The 18343-nt window shown below is 43.0% G+C and overlaps 1 protein-coding gene across 2 annotated transcripts in view; it reads left to right on the forward strand.

Annotated features, from left to right (window-relative positions):
* Positions 1-18343, forward strand: part of DMD (dystrophin) — a 4652165-nt gene that overhangs the window by 2455977 nt on the left and 2177845 nt on the right. For both annotated transcript variants that reach the window (XM_086934537.1, XM_086934536.1), the window contains one exon: positions 7729-7883. In XM_086934537.1, the coding sequence (XP_086790663.1) occupies positions 7729-7883 (155 nt within the window). The remainder of the gene's footprint in view (positions 1-7728; positions 7884-18343) is intronic.

An 18343-nucleotide genomic window follows, 5' to 3' on the forward strand; every position in this document is an offset into this window, starting at 1 on the left:
AAGTAGCATTAATTGGGGAAACATTAGTCAGATCCAGTAAAGCAGGAAAGTGTCAGAATTGTAGAGACTACTGTAGAAGTTTGCCAAAATCAGACGTATTGTATAGTATAAAGTCATACAACAGAAATATAGCAAAAAGGTATGTACCCCTCTGAGCCTGGAAGGATTCCGCCTAAGGCTTAAGTGTGACCACAAATTAAAACTCCGCTGAACATTTGAGAATCCCACATCATGTGTCCCAGTACTTTTCCACCTTCTGACAGTAGAACTTGGCAACCTTATTTGATAGTCCCATCTCATGGTCTGAACATCACGACATACTAGGATTCCTCCCATCTCTACATATTACATAAATAGGTGTCCTCCTTTTGTTCGTTGACGCCTCCCGTTCTTGCCACAAGGTCTTCTCCCGAACTTCACTATCTCTCATGCAAAATATGCCTTTTACTAACTTTAAGATCATGTGAATGCACCTTCAAAAAAGAAAAAAGTTTCATGCTGAAGGTTAGACAGAGTCCAAATGCTTAAGGCCTTTGGTCAAGTTAACATAGCAAAATACTTCAATGGATGGTTATGGATACATTACCAGTTATTAAATAAATGCATGAAACTGTTCAAATCAGTATGTGAGTATATATAGAGTTGAAAAAAGTACTCAAACCACACAAATGCAGATATATATGAAAACTTCAATTTGGTATCACTATAAGGAAAACATTAGTATGCGCACTCACATAAATGTCTGAATCATGCGGTAATTGCCACTTCAGTATTCAGGTCAAGTACACCACTTTTTGTTAATGATATTAAAGCACACAAATATATGGTACTACATGTTCGTATATATGGCATTATCAAGACAAGAAAGGGAGCAGCCACAATTACGCTGCTCCTATGCACAGACAGTAGATGTCATTATGGACATCCACAAATCAGTCTCCAAAGAAAGGCCCAAATGAACCTTAAGCAACAAGGAAGATATACGAAGACGAGAATTAAACTAATATATATCCTGCAGACATCACACTTCACCTTCTGTGTAGAACTAAGAATATACAATGGGAGATCATCAGAAATGATCATCAATTTGTATTTAACTGTGTTCTTTTCATGTTTGTTGTTAGCACTATTTTTCGGTTTTCAAAGGAATATCTTTTCTGGAACTGTATATAAATAGGAGTAGATTTTTCAAGCAGTGACTGCCTCTGAGACTCCTTTGTGGTAAACGAGAGTGCATGCTGTAATCAACAGACGTGAATTGCATATTGCATGAATCAGGTTACATATGAAAGCCTTTTTGTTGCATGCACGTTTGGTGTAGCTCCAGCAGGTGGCACTAATTACATTAACAATCCCATAAACTCAAGCAAGAAAATGAGCCACGTCACTTTTCAGTCTGATCCATCTGTTCGTGTTATAAAGATATATCTGACGTTAATGTTTCTCTTTTTTTGGGGTTTAAGACCGGGCAAAACAGCTGGGGTCGTGTGGCGCACCTCGTTATCCTTTGGCTCGCCATTGAAAATGTGCGTGGCCTGCTTTTTATGGAATGCCCCTGAAATAGCGTCCCCTTATCCTTCTGGTTAAGACTGTTCATTTTGTCACTGTCCAAAGCCAAAGTACTCTTCTAAAAATGTAACCAGCCGCCAGTGTTGTAGGTGAAATGCTTTATTTTGGCGGGGAAGAGCAGATGGGGGACGGGATGGCGGATAGAGCATGAAGATGCGCACTGAGTGTCACAAAAAGATCTGAGAAAAATAAGGGAGGGATCCGCTTTCTTTTTATGTGTTCTCTCAGCCTCTCGTTTGTCTATGACACTTTCACTTTTAGTGTTACCTATTTCTTCTATGAAACGCTCTGTCTGTTTCTATTCCTCTTTCTTGGTTGTGTACTTAACCATCGACTTTCAGGGCTTCCCATCTCTTTTCCTCGTACCTCTTGTTCGGTGTTTTTTTTTATAACTCACTCTTTGTGCTTTCTCTCTCCTTTCATCACCAGCATTCATTCTTTACCTTTTACAAACCACCTGTCGGTGGTGTAGCAAGGTTGCCACAGCCCCCTGTGCAAGTAAGGACCCCCCCCCCCCCCCCCCCCCCCCCACACACACACAGTGCACATGGTTTGGCCCTAAAATCGTCTTGGTAAAACTGGTTTTACCCTATTAATTTATTTAACTTTCCTAAAAATGTCATTGTAGATGGCTCACAAAATGCACCAGTAGCATGGGAATTAGGTGTAATATTTACAACACCCTCTCAAACAACAAGAATATATGGGTGGCAGGAGCACTGTTGTGCTGTGTCTAGGCTGTATTAAAGGAACTGCAGTAACACATGACAAGGTAAAGTGCTTCGCCATATAAGAATACCCTTTTTATATATTAATAAGTAATCCCTAAAGTTTGCATTTTAATCCCACACAAAGATATATAAAAGTAGTCTATCTATCTATCTATCTATCTATCTATCTATCTGTCTGTCTGTCTGTCTGTCTGTCTGTCTGTCTGTCTGTCTGTCTGTCTGTCTGTCTGTCTGTCTGTCTGTCTGTCTGTCTGTCTATCTGTATATATACAGTATCTATCTATCTATCTATCTATCTATCTATCTATCTATCTATCTATCTATCTATCTATCTATCTATCTGTATATCAATAGATAGATATACACATAATGATTATATTTATTTTATATATATGTAGATAGATAGATAGATAGATAGATAGATAGATAGATATCAAATATATTATAATACATAAAGAAAGTGTACCCTGACAGTGACTGAAGTCCCAGTGTTAGGGTTTGCAGAATTTGAGCAGAATAGGTTGATGGCAATCTGCCCCAACTCGAGGAAACCAAACAAGGAGCAACACAGCAAATGTGAAGGATGGATATTACTGTGAACGAGCTAGAACGATAGCTAAGGAAACAATCAACACAAGAAGTTGCCAGGTGCCTTCCTAAGGAAAATGAACTGTTTATAAAGCATGCAGCCTATATTTATTGGGACATGGTGCTGATACTGCAGTGAAAAGATACATGCTAGGAGGGTAAGAAGTCCAAATCTGTCCTCCTCAAAGTTTTTGATGCATTGAAAACAGTTCAGCAGGATCTTGCAGTAAGGGTATCGTACCTTTTAACTTCTGTGCAGGGTTTTAGGGTAGCAGCTCCGACACACCCGGGAGAGACGAGCAACGTTCTGGAACCAGTTACAAAAGGCTCCAGTTTACTACGGACGAACCCGTCCGTTGTTTTCCGCATCACCATCCTCTACTGATTATTCTACGGCCATACCGGCCCACCTGAACCCCTTACCGGGTTGAAATTAACACAGGTCTACAAAACCTGATTCATAGCGCTACAAGCCCTGAAGAGTCCCAAGCATTGACTTGCGGACGAAACACGTGTCGGCTGACATAGTTGCTTGTACATGAGAATCTTCATAAATCACCCCTATAAGAAAATCAACTGGTGTCGACCACATCATTTTCTACAAATGTTTTAAATTTCTTTTGATCATACATGTGTGCCCAGGACTATATCAAAGGGCATCGTACCTTGTTGGGCTGGGCCCAGCGGTAGCCTACAGCTTTGCCTAACTGAAGTATTTTGACTAAAAGTCTAAAGATAAAAACTAGACACAGTGGGAAAGCTACTTGACCGGTGAAGAACTCTTGGTTTCTATGAAATCCAGCTTTGTCATGGTAGGAGGTTTTTGCACCAAAACCAATGACTTCAGTGGGAGCTCAACAAAAATGTATCCTAATTTGAAGAACCCTTGTTGATCACAGCCCTGGACCTTGCCCCGCTGATAGATTTTGGCGTCCATTTCAAAGAATAAGTCTTAAGGTAAAAACTGAGATAACTCGCTTGGTGTATCTAATGTATCCAACCTTTACTTTTTCCTAGGTGTTTTGAAACTTTAAAAAATATATATCTCTTGTCCTCTCAATCAATTTTAATGATCCTGGTATCTTTTTGCTCATTACATTTTTGGCTATCTTGCTAAGTTTGGCAGTTCTATTAGTGTGTTCCTTACTCTAGAATTCTGTTTAGTGCTGGAACTTAACATACACATCCGTGCGGATTGCATACTGCTTGTGCGATAACTGCTAAGGTTTAGGCAGGGATTCTCTCTGACTTGTTTTTTGAGCAATCAGATTATGTCAAATAAGCTGGTAGAGGCAATCACCTCCCTAATCAATAACCCAAATTCTGATATCTTGTTCAGATAGCAGTAGTCGATAATGTGGATGAAAGTTTTTTTAAATTGACGTTTCAATCTCTGTATTGTGATTGACATTCAATCCCAACAAACTTCCTTTTCATTTCTATCTCTCCTACTCTCCCATTCTCTTTCTAGCTCCCCATGATATCTCTTAAACCGGAGTGTATCTTTTATCGGTGTTCTTTCAATACCACTTGCCTATTTATTCTGTTGATTTGCATTGTGAATCCTTTATCAATCATTCTGTCACTTGGTTTCCTTTTTCCAATTGCTATTACAATTCTGTCATTCCTTCTATCCCTCCTTGTGACTTTGTAGCCATGTTTTCCTTTTTTTCCAATTCCTGCAGACTTCTCTAATCTTCACTGTTTCTCATTGCCATTCTTTATATAAATAAGTGATTTATGTGTAGCTGCAGAATATATTATGCTTTCTGTGGAACTGATCCTACCATATTTTGGACTATTTTGACTAGATATGTTTCAAAGTGCCCTCTCCAAGTTACTTTGTAACTCTTGTTTTCTGTTCCATGAATCCCTAGAGCTCAGGTTGATGATGTTTCTTCTCTGCTCTCATGCATTCTTTCTGTAATTAACTTCCCTTCCAACTGCACAAAATTGGGAACCACAGCACCTTTATGTGGGGACTCAAAACCGGTCTGTTCTGTTGAGGCACCCCACAGACTTAGTGTGAATTCAGTTCCTAGTTCATGTAGCCTCTGAGCATAGGTTTGCAATTTTTTAGAAACAAATGGTTTATAATATTCTTTCCTGCGTTTCTTTTCCAGGCAACCGAATCTTGTTTTCTAAACAATTGGTGATGTAGGAGGTTTCAATAAGTAATAGATCAAAAGTGCTATAAGAATTCATCAGGTTGAAACTTATGTGAAAAATAAATATCTATAGCAGAATCTGTAAGTCATCCGTGATACTTTTGTCCCTATCCGATTGTACCAAAATGCAAAACGTTCTATAAAATGACAAAACTGACTGATTTTCACAGAATTGCTTGGGAGAACCTCAAATGTCAAAGAATGATTGTCTGAATAATTCCATTTACTTTCAAAGTGTTTGCCAAATATTCTTTGATGGTGAACTGATAGATATGCCTTTATCAATTGGCATCTCCACACAGCTCTCCCTCATCCCTCTCCTACCCATTCACTTTAGGGAACCAAATCACTATCCAAAAAACGTCAATATCCAGACAGTGTGGACTCTTATTCACTGGATATCGTTCATTTTAATTCTTAACATAATCATGGTGGAATATTGATACAGTCCAAAGCACAATGGTGATAATCCACAATACTGATATGATTCACAATCTCATTTCATGTTAATTTACCAGGAAAGAACACAGCCAACACGTGTTTCAACAACGTTTGACTTTTTCATGGCTAAATAGGTGGTAGCACGGTCGGTATAGTCCTTTATCTTTCAAATAACCCGTTGTAATGGTATAATCCCAAAAAATTCCCAAAGTTCCAAAGAAATCCTGCATTGTGAACCAGGGGAACTTCACATGTTATAGGTAACACAGGCTTCGCATCCATTATACATACAAGAAAGTACACACATGAAGTCCCTCCAGAAGAAAACAAATAAAAAATCAGCAATTTTAAGTAAATTACTTTGAAACCTTTTTATGTGAACTACATAGACAGCCTAGTTAGGCATGGAGAGTGGACTGGATAAACTCATGAACGAATTGTGAGAATGCATTGCACTTTCGGCGTTCTGGGACTCAGAACTACAGGAGCTTATCACGCCTAATTTGTTTTATTCAGATAAATAATGGCAATTTTTTAAAACTGGTATGGAGTTCTTTTGTAGTGTTTTAACTTGTGTTGTTTTCACTGTGTTACTGTGTGTGGGTGCACAAATATTTTACACATTGTCTCTTCAGTTTAGCCTGACCGCACTGGGCCAATCTACCCGAGGGTGAGCACAGGTAAACTTTGAGTGTACTACATTTACCCTAACTTAGGTTGTGGGTCCCTATTTGGATGGGGAGCAAACCACAGCTAACTAGAGACCCTGTTTCTAACACACTGCTTGATTCTTTTATACTTTCAGTTCTTAATATTTGAACTCTTTTTTGCAAAACCAAATTTCATATATTTATTTGATATTCATTTTGTCAACTTGTACTAAGAATGTTAAAAGAGCAGATTTCATCCCTTATTATAGTACCTTTTATCGCCCAATAGTAACCACCTGTACGGGTGAAAACATTTCAGCCCCCTTCCTTCTTCATTGTGGTGTTCTCCACATAAACATTAAAATCATTGGAGCTTATTTAGAGTTTGGCGGGCTGCATTTTATTCTGCCCAGATGTACTGCAGCCCACCATGTTTGTAGTTTCTCTGCCTGCCTGGTGGAAGTCTCTGTGCCTTCAGAGGAACAGCTAGCACAGTGGATCCTCTAAAGACACTGTAACTTTACTGAGCTGCTATTGTGTTGCATGTGGCCACATAGCAAACTTCTTGGTTCTTCAAAAACAAACTCACAAAGCTGGATTTGTTTTCAAAAAACAAAAAAATCTAATAGTCCTGATAGACTTAGAGATTTTAGCTAGGGTGTGGGTGTAATTTATATTTCTTTCTGTTCAGGACCTGCTGCCTTTTTTGACAATTCTCAGTAGGAAAACTTCAGAACATGTGCCCTAAATGGGCCTCACAGTTTGAGGTTCTTAAAGTCCAACACACCCTCAGTCTAGGGCAAAGGTCTTCAAACTGGGGATCTCGGGTGGGGGGGGGCACCAATCTCTGGCCAAGAGAAGCGTCATGCTTTGTTTTAATTGTTAAAAACATGAGCAACAGTAAGCCACATTATAATAGGCCATCACTAACAACTTTTGTCATTTATATCTTGAATGGATATAAAATGGGGTAACAACACTTAACTGCATCGTTTACATAGGTTTAGACATATTTAAACATTGCCAAATTTATCAAAAGAATTGTGAAAAAATTGAAGGTGGACTACGGATTGTTTGTCTTTTTACAGGTTGGGCGCAGTATTAAGAGGTTTTAAGCCCTCTGTTCTAGGGTTTTCATCATCAGAGCCAGTCAGAATATCATTGACAGAAATATAATGGACTGTCCAATTCTTGACGTCCACTAAACTCTGTTTCTCCTAAATCACACGTTTAACACTCTGGGTAGCTTTGTACAGGGCACATCTGCACCTACCAATGTTCACTGAGATGTCTAAAGATTTTTCCAAGTCCCCACTATATTTATCAGTTATCTCATTAGGTAGGATTGATGAGAAGGAGAATGAGAAGGGCAGAGGTTTTCCTGTTGACTTCTAGATGGATGAGTCCCAAGAAGGGCAGAAAGGGATTATTTCATAACACATCTCTTGAGATGCCAGCACTAGCCTCAGAAATAGTTTTTTAATCATTTCCTGTTTGACTGAAACATGTGAAGAACATTTACTCATTAATGATTCACTTTATAATATCATTTTTAATTACACACTTGTTTTTACCTCACAGCAATTTGCAAAGGAGCTACGTCAGTGGCAAATTAACGTGGATGTGGCAAATGACATGGCTCGTAAACTTCTAAGAGACTATTCAACAGATGATACCCGAAAAGTGGAGATGATTACCGACAACATGAACACAACCTGGGCTAGGATTAATAAGAGGTGTGTTTTGTTTCATATTATTCTGATTTTGGAAACATATTGACATTTACATGCATCCTATTGGCCAATGATTTAATCACTTACATGTACTTGTTTTAGTGATGACCTGAAACCATGCAACTCAGTCTTTGTTGAGTGCCTCATAAACATAGGGCCCGATTCACAAAGGTAAACTGAGATAAAGTCTAACTTTGTAACTTTCGGTATTCTCAAAGGGCATTTACAAGCAGTAACGTTAGACTTTTGTCTCTGTTTTGGTCTCAGTTGAACATAAGACGAAAACCTAAGTTTAACTGAGACAAAATTCAACTTTACTACTTGCAAATGCCTTTGTGAATACCAAAAGTAGCAAAGTTAGACTTTTGTCTTAGTTTACCTTTGTGAATGTGGCTCATAGTGCCTACCAATATCACTACTTATACATAAGATGTGTCTGTGCATGCAGTAGTGTGTATTAAACATGCAACCACTACTGTCATTTGTAGTTCATGTGTGAAATAATCAAGAAAGTTTAGCCTGTGGAGGTGAAATTTACTGAACTTTAATAAGTTAATCAGCGACGGCTCGTGGAGGGAGTTACGGTGGGGCAGGAGGAGGGGGAGGGGCAGGGTGGAGGTTGCTAAAAACCGGCATATGGATAATTGCAGGTAAGTAAACAATTTAATTAATAAAACGAATTTCGTAGCTCGCACTGCATTGCATTTTGCGATGCAAGGCGCACTACGAAATTCGTTTTATTAATTAATTAGTTTACTTACCTGCAATTATCCATATGCCGGTTTTTAGCAACCTCCACCCTGCCCCTCCCCCTCCCCACCCTCCTGCCCCACCGTAACTCCCTCCACGAGCCGTCGCTGAAGTTAATATTATAACTGTTCAACTTCAACATTACTTGAACTAAACATTTAAAAATTTATAAATATGGATTCACTAAGCTAATCCTTGTAATGCTGAAAACTTCCTAATATGTATTTCATCCATGGAAAGTGAACAGGTTCTTTATTCTCACTTTTCTGTCATGTAAAGTGGTAGTCGTAGTAGTAGGCACATTTATAAAGCGCACCGTGATCCCACGGGCATCCTGGTGCTGCGATACATATGTGTTTCCAAACGGGGGATGCTATGGAAAAGAGGAAGAAAGAAATCTTTATTGTATGATTACCTAAAATCAATTACAAGAACCATGTAGATTAGGTCTTAAAACAAACATCTGATTAAAAAGGAGAAAAAAATATATATAAAATTGTTCAAATATTTGTGGCCCGTATAAAATTAACAACGTCAAAAAGTGCTGCGGCACAATGATATGGGTGCAGCAAATAGCTCAAGGTTATTTTGTGTAGCAAACGCAAAAAGAAAAAGAATAAAAGGCATTACCAGGCAAGGGTAAAAGGCATAGGTGTGTGAACATGCGATGTTGTATCATTCAAACATGCATATAGTTATTATATACGTGAGCATGCATCAACAGATTGCAAGGATTAATCCAGGGTTACTTTGAGGCTCGCTGTATTTTACATTCAGACTAATCCTACATTTATCACAGAGGGACTCATGCCGAAGAGACAAATGAGTAAGCCTGGTGCATCCAAATGCCGGAGAGAGTATGCATAGGGCATATGCTGCTGAGATCTAACCAACTGAAATTTTGTAAAAGGCATGTGATACTGGTTAAAAATAGTACTCATCCCCAGTCAAAGAGTAATCAAGTGTTAAAAAACATTTCTGTCACGTGTGACCCACTTGTCATGTTCTCCTCTCCCAAGTGTTGTGATGGTGAGGATCCATGTATAATGTTAGGGTATTTGCTATTCTGCTTTGGATCCACTACTCCATTCAGTTTTGAAACTATGGTCTGCACATATAGGCCTAGTACAGTGTGTTAATATGGTCTCCTAGTTACGATTTGATTGCCTTTTCAAAGTCTAAATCTTGGAATAATATACTGAACAACACCAGCTCTGAGCCCATAGCAATAGCATTGCCATTAGTTTTTTTTCAAGAATTTCACAAAACAAGCCTTCCTTACTACAATAGGATAAACTAAAAATTGTCCTCTGAGAGGAACTTTACTCAGTAAAAACTTCGGTTGGAGAACTTCAAAACTTTTCAAAGGGAAGTTATTTATGTTGATGAATCATTCTACACAAATGGAAAAGACAGACTTTGCGTACTTCACATACAAACAACAGGTAAACATAGAGTTTACAGTCAGACTTGTCCTGTATCGAATAAAGATTAACAAACAGAAGTACAGTCTGCTAATCATTCTGTGCTTGGCCATTTCATAAATTACCTCTCAAATCTGATTCATATAAATAACATTTACTTTAATGTTTACTTTTCTTGCAAAACAATGAATAGATTTTTGGAGGCAGTCTTTATTGTGTTGCCACACATTCTCCTATCTTCGTTGCTGGGTGAAATGAAATGAAAAGTCATTGGTAAAGCGCATGGCTACTCAGGAGCGTCCCAGCGCTGGGAACCGTCACGGAGGAGGCAGAAGAGCTAAGGAAACAGAAAAGTCTTTAGTTGTTTACAACAAGCCAGATGATTGGGAACTATGAGGAGATGTAGTTGCAGAGAGTTCCAGAGTTTAGGGGCATTATAAGAGGTGAGCCATCCACCGCTTCAGGCCTTCTTGATCCTATGGACCTCGGCCAGATGCAATTAGTCTGACCTAAGTTTCCTATTCGCTTTGTAAGTATGGATCATGGCTGAGTTGATAGGAGGCCCGATCCCTTGCATGGATTTCTGTACTAGGCACAGGGCCTAGAATCTAATACGTTCCTGCACTGGGAGCCAGTGAAGGGAGCAGAGTGCTGGTTTTCCCGATTGTCTGTTGGTGGCTCCAGTAAGGAGTCTGGCGGCGATATTTTGAACAGACTGTAGTGTGGAGACTACTGTGGTGGGGCACCCAGATATAGTGCATTCCCATAGTCCAGCCTGGAAAGTATAAGTGATTGGACCAGTACCTTTTTTGCTTGATAGGGAAGGAGGAGGAGAACTTTGCGGGCCATTCAAAGCAGGCCATAGCGTTAGCTGCCGTCTTCCTGGCCAGTGTCTTAAAGTTCGAATCCTGATCCAACCAGATGCCCAGGCTCTTAATTTCTGACTTAGGGATTGGGGTGGACCCATGCCAACTGGCTAAATGGAACTGGATTTAAAACTTAGGGGGTTACCCAATATCATGATCTCAGTTTTTCCGCCATTAAGCTTAAGCTGAGATATGTCCATCCAGTTCGAGATGTCCTCTAGACAAGTATAGAGCCATTGGTTTTTTGGTCTGCTTGGTTAAGCGCTACCACCAATTGCGTATCATCAGCATAGGTCACTATGCGGATTCCAGAGGGGGCTACAGTGGCTGCCAAAGGAGCCATATATACATTGAACAGGGTCGGGCTAAGTGATGAGCCCTGTGAGACTCCACTTATAAGAGGGGTAGGTTTGGATGCATGTTCTCCTCAAATACCTGAAAGGTTCTCCCCTCCAGAAAAGAGCACAGCCATTGAAGCACTGTGCCTGTTAACTCCTATACTCTTGAGCCGATGAGCCAGAATCTTGTGGTTCATCGTATCAAGCGCTGCACTCAGGTTGAGGAGTATTATGGCTGACGAACCTCCTGAGTCTAAGATTTTCCTACTTTCCTCCACCACCGCTAGCAGGGCCTTTTCGGTGCTCTGATGCAGTCAGAACCCTTTTTGAGAGGAGTAAAGCAAGTTGTCGGTTTCGAGGAATCCAGAGAGGGTTTGATTAACTTATTTATCTGCTATTTTACCTATTCCTGGCAGATTGATTGCAAAATGGCTTTATTCAATTATCGTTACACACTGTTAGTCACTTAGGGATTCCCCATAACTGCTCCCTCATGCTCATTGTCATTATCAGGATCAGGAGGCATATGTTCTGGAACCCAGCATCTATCGTGTTCTCTCTTGAATTACCGAATAAAATGGACTGGTCGCGTCTGGCCCTTCTGACTAATTCAGCTGTCAAGATGCTTGCCTCTGAACAACAAGTGTTCACTTCCTCGGCAACTCCAGCAATTAGACTTTGGCACAGCTAGAGTGAACTAGTAAAGTTAGAGAAATGGAGGTAAAAGGAGTGCAGTTTAATTTAAGTAGCATGCATACATAAAACCACATCGAGCACTGTGGATTTAGAATATTCTACAGCTATTCTTGAGCTTTGGCATCTATTACACGTGTTGTGTCTGAAAGAACACACATTCGGTATAAAGAAAGGTAACAGTTCCGCTCTATGGCTAACACTGTACATATTGTGACCTAGTCTGACAACCTAGGTGCCTCTGACATCAATGTAGACTGCTCAGACAAATTAGAATTGGTCCTTTGGTACAGAACCAGCCTTAAACTTTAGTTTGGTCTGGTTCTATAACAGGACTGAATTCCTAGTCAGAAGTCTCTATGAGGAGCTTTAGTTCAAGGAAACTATTCAGGGTCACACTTCTTTAAAGTATTACTAGGTGACGAGACAACCCCTTGGGGCTGTTAATCGCCACATGTGAAAGGTGGACCTGAGAAATCCTGGCTTTTGGTATACTTTAGGATTCTTTTAGGTGCTACTACTTCAGTCGGTCCATCGTGACTGATTGGTGAGTGGCTGTGATGTAATTAATGAATGACAGGTGAATGGTGATTGAGTGCATCGCAGCAACGTCCAGGGTACCCTTGTGCCATTGATTAATGCATGGAAGAAGATTACAAATTCCCAATAATGCACCCTCTTGAGATCAAGGTTTGACTCCTTAGGGTGAGATCCATTTGAGCTTGTCTGAACACCGCAACAAGAGTAAACACCATCCACAGAGAGGTGTATGCTCCTGGAGGTGCAGGGCTGTACACTGAGGAAAATACAGATGTGCACAGCCTCAGTGATCAGTAATGGCTACATGAAGAGGGACCCTCAAAGAGTCTAAGAGAGATTACAAAATGGAATAGTAACTAAAGACTATGTAGTATGGCACACAGCATCTACGTGAGAAGAAAAGTAATAGAGAGCCTTACCCTCTACAGGGTCCAAAGCTACTCTAAAAAAGCAACAAAAGCCCTTTGAAAAAGCTCCTGCGTGGTAACCTATGATTTTGCTTAAACAGGACGATAGAAAGGAGAACTTTTAGATCTGTTAGAAACATTCCTGGTGGATATTTGCTTACCATTCAATGAATAATTTAAATGCATTGCTGTTCTCTAGTAGACGTTTTGGAGAAGGGTCCTAACTTTGTATGCATTATTTTTTTTACCTGGTATCTCCTGATGAGTATATAATTTAGTGCTTTGATGCTACTTTCAGCATTTTTAAAATATTTTATTAAGTAAAAACATGTCCTTTTACCTACAATTATGATGAACCTTAAGATTCTTATTTTTTAATTGTATAGTTCTATAGACCCGGCAGCAAGAAAGCCCCATGGTTCACCGACGAACTCAAGAGCTCCAAGAAGAACTGCCGAGCCCTCGAGAAAGTCTGGAGAAGGGAACCGACACCGGACAACAGGACCTCCTTCAAACTTGCCACCCGGAAACACCACCAGCTGATCCGCGCCGCCAAGAAAACAGCATTCAAGGACCGGTTGGACAACAACGCACACAACTGCAAGGAACTCTTCAACATCGTCAAAGAGCTCTCCAACCCCAGCGCAGGAAACAACGACATCACCCCATCGCAAGACCTCTGCAACTCCCTCGCTTCATACTTCCACAACAAGATCGCGGACATACACAACAGCTTCAACAACCAACCAACGCACACCATGACCGAACAACCACCCCCCACCACCACCCTCCACGCCTGGACCCCGATCAGCACCGAAGACACCATCCGCACGATGAACTCCATCCACTCCGGATCACCGACCGACCCCTGCCCTCACCACGTCTTCAACAAGGCCGACGCTGTCATCGCACCCCACCTGCGAGACATCATCAACACATCCTTCGACACCACCATCTTCCCTGAGAGCTGGAAACACGCCGAACTCAGCGCTCTACTCAAGAAACCAACAGCGGACCCCACCGACCTCAAGAATTACCGCCCCATCTCGCTCCTCCCGTTTCCAGCCAAAGTCATCGAGAAGACCGTCAACAAGCAGATGGCCGATTTCCTCGAGACGAACGGATCCCTCGACCCCTCACAGTCCGGCTTCCGAGCCAACCACAGCACCGAGACCGCCCTCATCGCCGCCACCGATGACATCCGAGCCCTGATGGACAACGGCGAAACAGCAGCCCTCATCCTCCTAGACCTCTCCGCGGCATTCGACACGGTCTGCCACCGCACCCTAGTACGGCGCCTCAGCAGCGTCGGAATCCAGGACAAGGCGCTGGAATGGATCATCTCCTTCCTCGACGGAAGAACACAGAGAGTCCGCCTACCACCGTACAAGTCAGAGGCCACCGAAGTCATCTGCGGCGTCTCCCAAGGATCATCTCTGAGCCCCACCCTCTTCAACGTCTACATGAGCCCCCTCGCGGCCATCGTACGCAAACACAACCTCAGCATAATCTCCTACGCCGACGACACCCAGCTGATCCTCTCCCTGACCAACGACCCCGCCGCCCCAGAGCCAACCTGCACGAAAGGATGAAAGAGGTAGCCGAGTGGATGACAACCAGCCGCCTGAAACTGAACTCGGACAAGACGGAAGTCCTCATCCTGGGCTCCTCTCCCTCCGCCTGGGACGACTCCTGGTGGCCTCCCGCCCTGGGCACCGCACCCAAACCGACAGACCATGCACGCAACCTGGGCTTCATCCAGGACTCCTCCCTCTCCATGACCAGGCAAGTCAACAACGTCTCCTCGGCGTGCTTCAACATCCTACGCATGCTACGGAAGATCTTCTGGTGGATCCCCACCGAGACCAGGAAGACCGTCACCCAGGCCCTCGTCACCAGCCGACTGGACTACGGCAACGCCCTCTACGCCGGTACCACCGCCAAGCTCCAGAAGAGACTCCAGCGGATCCAGAACGCCTCAGCCAGACTCATCCTCGACATCCCACGAACCAGCCACATCTCCGGACATCTGAGAGACCTTCACTGGCTCCCCGTCAACAAAAGAATCACCTTCCGCCTCCTCACCCACGCACACAAAGCCCTACACGACCAAGGCCCGAGCTACCTCAACAGCCGAGTCAACTTCTACGCTCCCAAACGCCACCTCCGATCAGCCAACCACGCCCTCGCCGCCGTCCCCGCATCCGAAGAGCGACCACAGGAGGAAGGTCCTTCTCCTACCTGGCCGCCAAGACCTGGAACTCCCTCCCGACCGACCTGCGCCTGACCCAAGACCACCTCTCCTTCAGGAAGAAGCTGAAGACCTGGCTGTTCGAGCAGTAGCGGCTCCCCCCTCCCACCCCCCCCAGCGCCTTGAGACCCTACGGGTATGTAGCGCGCTTTATAAGTGTCACTGATTGATTGATATTTATGATGTTGCTGATAATACCTCATACATTTTCTCTGAGCATTGTCTCGTCACTCAGCTCTTGCTACCAAAAACGAGCCAAGAAACCCTAAAGGAGACCTGTTAAACTTTGTAGAAGGGACAATGAGCCATTGCACAACAGGCTAGTTTCTTACACACGGACATTGCAAAATAGAATAGAAAAGTAGGCCACCCTACCTGTTCTATCCATGTCATTTATGTAACTGCAGAGCAGGATATGTACCCCCAGAATACAAAATCAAATGAATGCAGTGAAGAACTCTGAAGATACCACATATAGATCTGATACAGGCCGTCTCTCTCATTTGAGTACATATATTTAAATATGAATTTGAATCTTAATTGGGATCGAGAGATTGCCAGTGGAGAACATTATCACACTTGATTCCTTTAGGTTACTAAGCCTGAAACAAATATATCTGCTGTTTGCTTTTAGTTATCAATTTAATTTAGCATGAATATGTATTAGGTGTGTTATGTTGTGTACCAGGGACAACTAGGGTGAAATAATAAACTATTTATATGTTTGAATAGAAAAAACACATCAACTCATTATTTATTACAGCTGTCTGACTAATTGCCTGCTCAGGGCTTCCAAAAGATCATAGAAAGTATTGGGAGATGCATGGGAGTGGCTGTCAAAAGCTTGCTGCCCTGACATTTGTCGCTGAACAGCTCTGCTCTCAACTATGCTCAATCAGGACAGGGCCCCTTAAGAATCCCAATCTCTTCTGGTCTGTGAGACGACCAGACAATCAGTAGGGCAACAAGAATGTGCCCTGCATGTCTTTGAAGTGAACTGCAATAAGTAACAAGAGTCCCACCTCTTATATTAGAATTGTCACCTTAAATGGTTGTCACTGAATGTAGCTCAGGGAAATTTCTTCTGCCACACCGGACTCTCATTACATCATACTGTGGTGAAAAGGGCCGTACACAATTTGGAAAAAAATTCAGGAATTGAGCTAGTGACAGCTACAAATGAGAATCCAAACAATGATGTTTTCTGTTATGAGTCATAGCACGATTTAAAAATTAGCCTACTTCATGCTCTTCTCAGCCTCCTTGAGAAAACACACTTTGGGGCTGTATTACACAAGTGCCCCGGTGGTGCAATGGGCATTTGTGCCTGCTTTCTGCACCCCCGGGGCACTTTGGTATTACAGAAGGGGTCACAGATGCTTGTGTAGCCCTTTCTGTAATGCAGATAGTGTTGGCGCACATATAGTGCCAGAGCTATCATTAGATGGCGTTTCCTCATCTGCATGGGGGTGCCGCCCCATGCAAAAGCTGGAATCACTTTGCGTCTGTGCCCGAACCGTATTACTGATATGGGCTTAGAGGCAAACATGACTTTATAAGGCACACTGAAAGTGCACGACAAAAAGATGGCACACTTTCAGTGTGCCTTCTAAATGCAACCCTCTAAATGGATGAAAGGGGGTCCCATGGACCTCCCAGGCCTCACCTTGCAGGCGGATGCCGTCACTCACTGCACCCACCTGCAAGGAGATCTCTAATCCCTTTTAAAAGTGCAGGGGCGTTTCCACCTGCACAGAGAAACACGGAGCATGTTTAAAACAGCGGGTCAATATGTCTCTTAAATGCAGTTCCCTGGGGGCAGCACATTCTTCCTGATAGGGCGCATTTTCCATGTTTGCACCCGATCAACCTGCTGTAAGGTGCACCATGGAGCAAACATGGAAAGTGCGCCCTATCTGTAATACAGGCCCTGGTAGCCTATTATTTTGGAAAACTAAGAAGATCTTGTACTAGAAGAGTCTGCTAATCAACTCAGAGCTTCAGAGGCAACCAGGGTTCGTCTGTGAAGACCATGGAAGACTTCTACCAGTCATATAGAGCGCCCCACAATTGATTTGTGAAACTTGTGGTTTATCCAGCAGATATCGGCATCAAATAGCTTTGTCTGCAGGATATTTGTCTGATGTGCAGTACACATGCTTCATTTTATTGTAAATTGATACTTGTATAGCGCACTACTCACCCGCAAGGGTCTCAAGGCACTCGTACGAATTGTAAATTGTTGTGTCTTGTAAAGCGCACTGCTACCCGGAGGCCTCGTAGCGCTATAGACCGCTGGGGAACCCGTCCTGGCTTTCCCTGTGAGATAGTCCCTCCTGGGGGTCTCCAAGGTGAAACCAGGCATCCCCGGCGTTTGTGTGGGGCCGTTGTGGAGATGAGGCAAGCTAATGCCCAGAGTTGCCGAGTGTGCTCCCTGGTCGGAGTAGGCACCGATGCGAGAATTATCAGTCCGCTGATCCTGGTCCAAGACCCTGCCGCGTCGGGAATCAAACCCTGGTCCCGGGCCGTTCTCTGCACTCGGGTCTGCCGCCTCTAACCAGTGAGCCACACCTCTCCATACCGCTGTGGAACCCATCCTGGCTTTCCCTGTGAGGCGTCCACTCCTGGGCACCCCCAAGGTGGACGCCAGGCATCCTCAGCATTGTGGGGGCCGTTGTGGAGATTAAGCAAGCTATTGCCCAGAGTTGCAGAGTGGGACTCCATGATTGGAATAGGCACCGAGGCGAGAATTGTCAGGTCCGTGGAATTTTGAGCCCAAGACCCGCCGAGGCGGGGAATTGAACCCTGGTCCCGGGCTAGATCATCTATTTGACCAAGACAAAACCTCATCGGATAGCTCCAAAGCCTCATTCTACTTTGTGCTTTTCAATGCCCGCATTAGGTGTTCACTAACGTGTCCTGCCAAACGCCTTCAATCTCATGCAACCCTCATTGCATGAACCTGCAAGCATTGAAATTTACACCAGGGCCATCCGGTCACAAGTCACGGTCAGGTAATGATAGTGGAGAAAGGCTCTGAATAGAGTGAATAGCACCGGCACCCTACAGTAAGTGAGGGGGGCAGGAATATAATGCTGCAGGATTACAGTCTCTGCAGCGGTGGAATGAAGGTACTCAGTAGGACAACAGGCTAAAACGACAGAAACACATGTTCAAAAATGTATGTGAAGCAG

The sequence above is a fragment of the Lissotriton vulgaris genome, chromosome 8, assembly GCF_964263255.1.
Source record: "Lissotriton vulgaris chromosome 8, aLisVul1.2, whole genome shotgun sequence".
In the NCBI taxonomy this organism is placed as follows: domain Eukaryota; kingdom Metazoa; phylum Chordata; class Amphibia; order Caudata; family Salamandridae; genus Lissotriton; species Lissotriton vulgaris.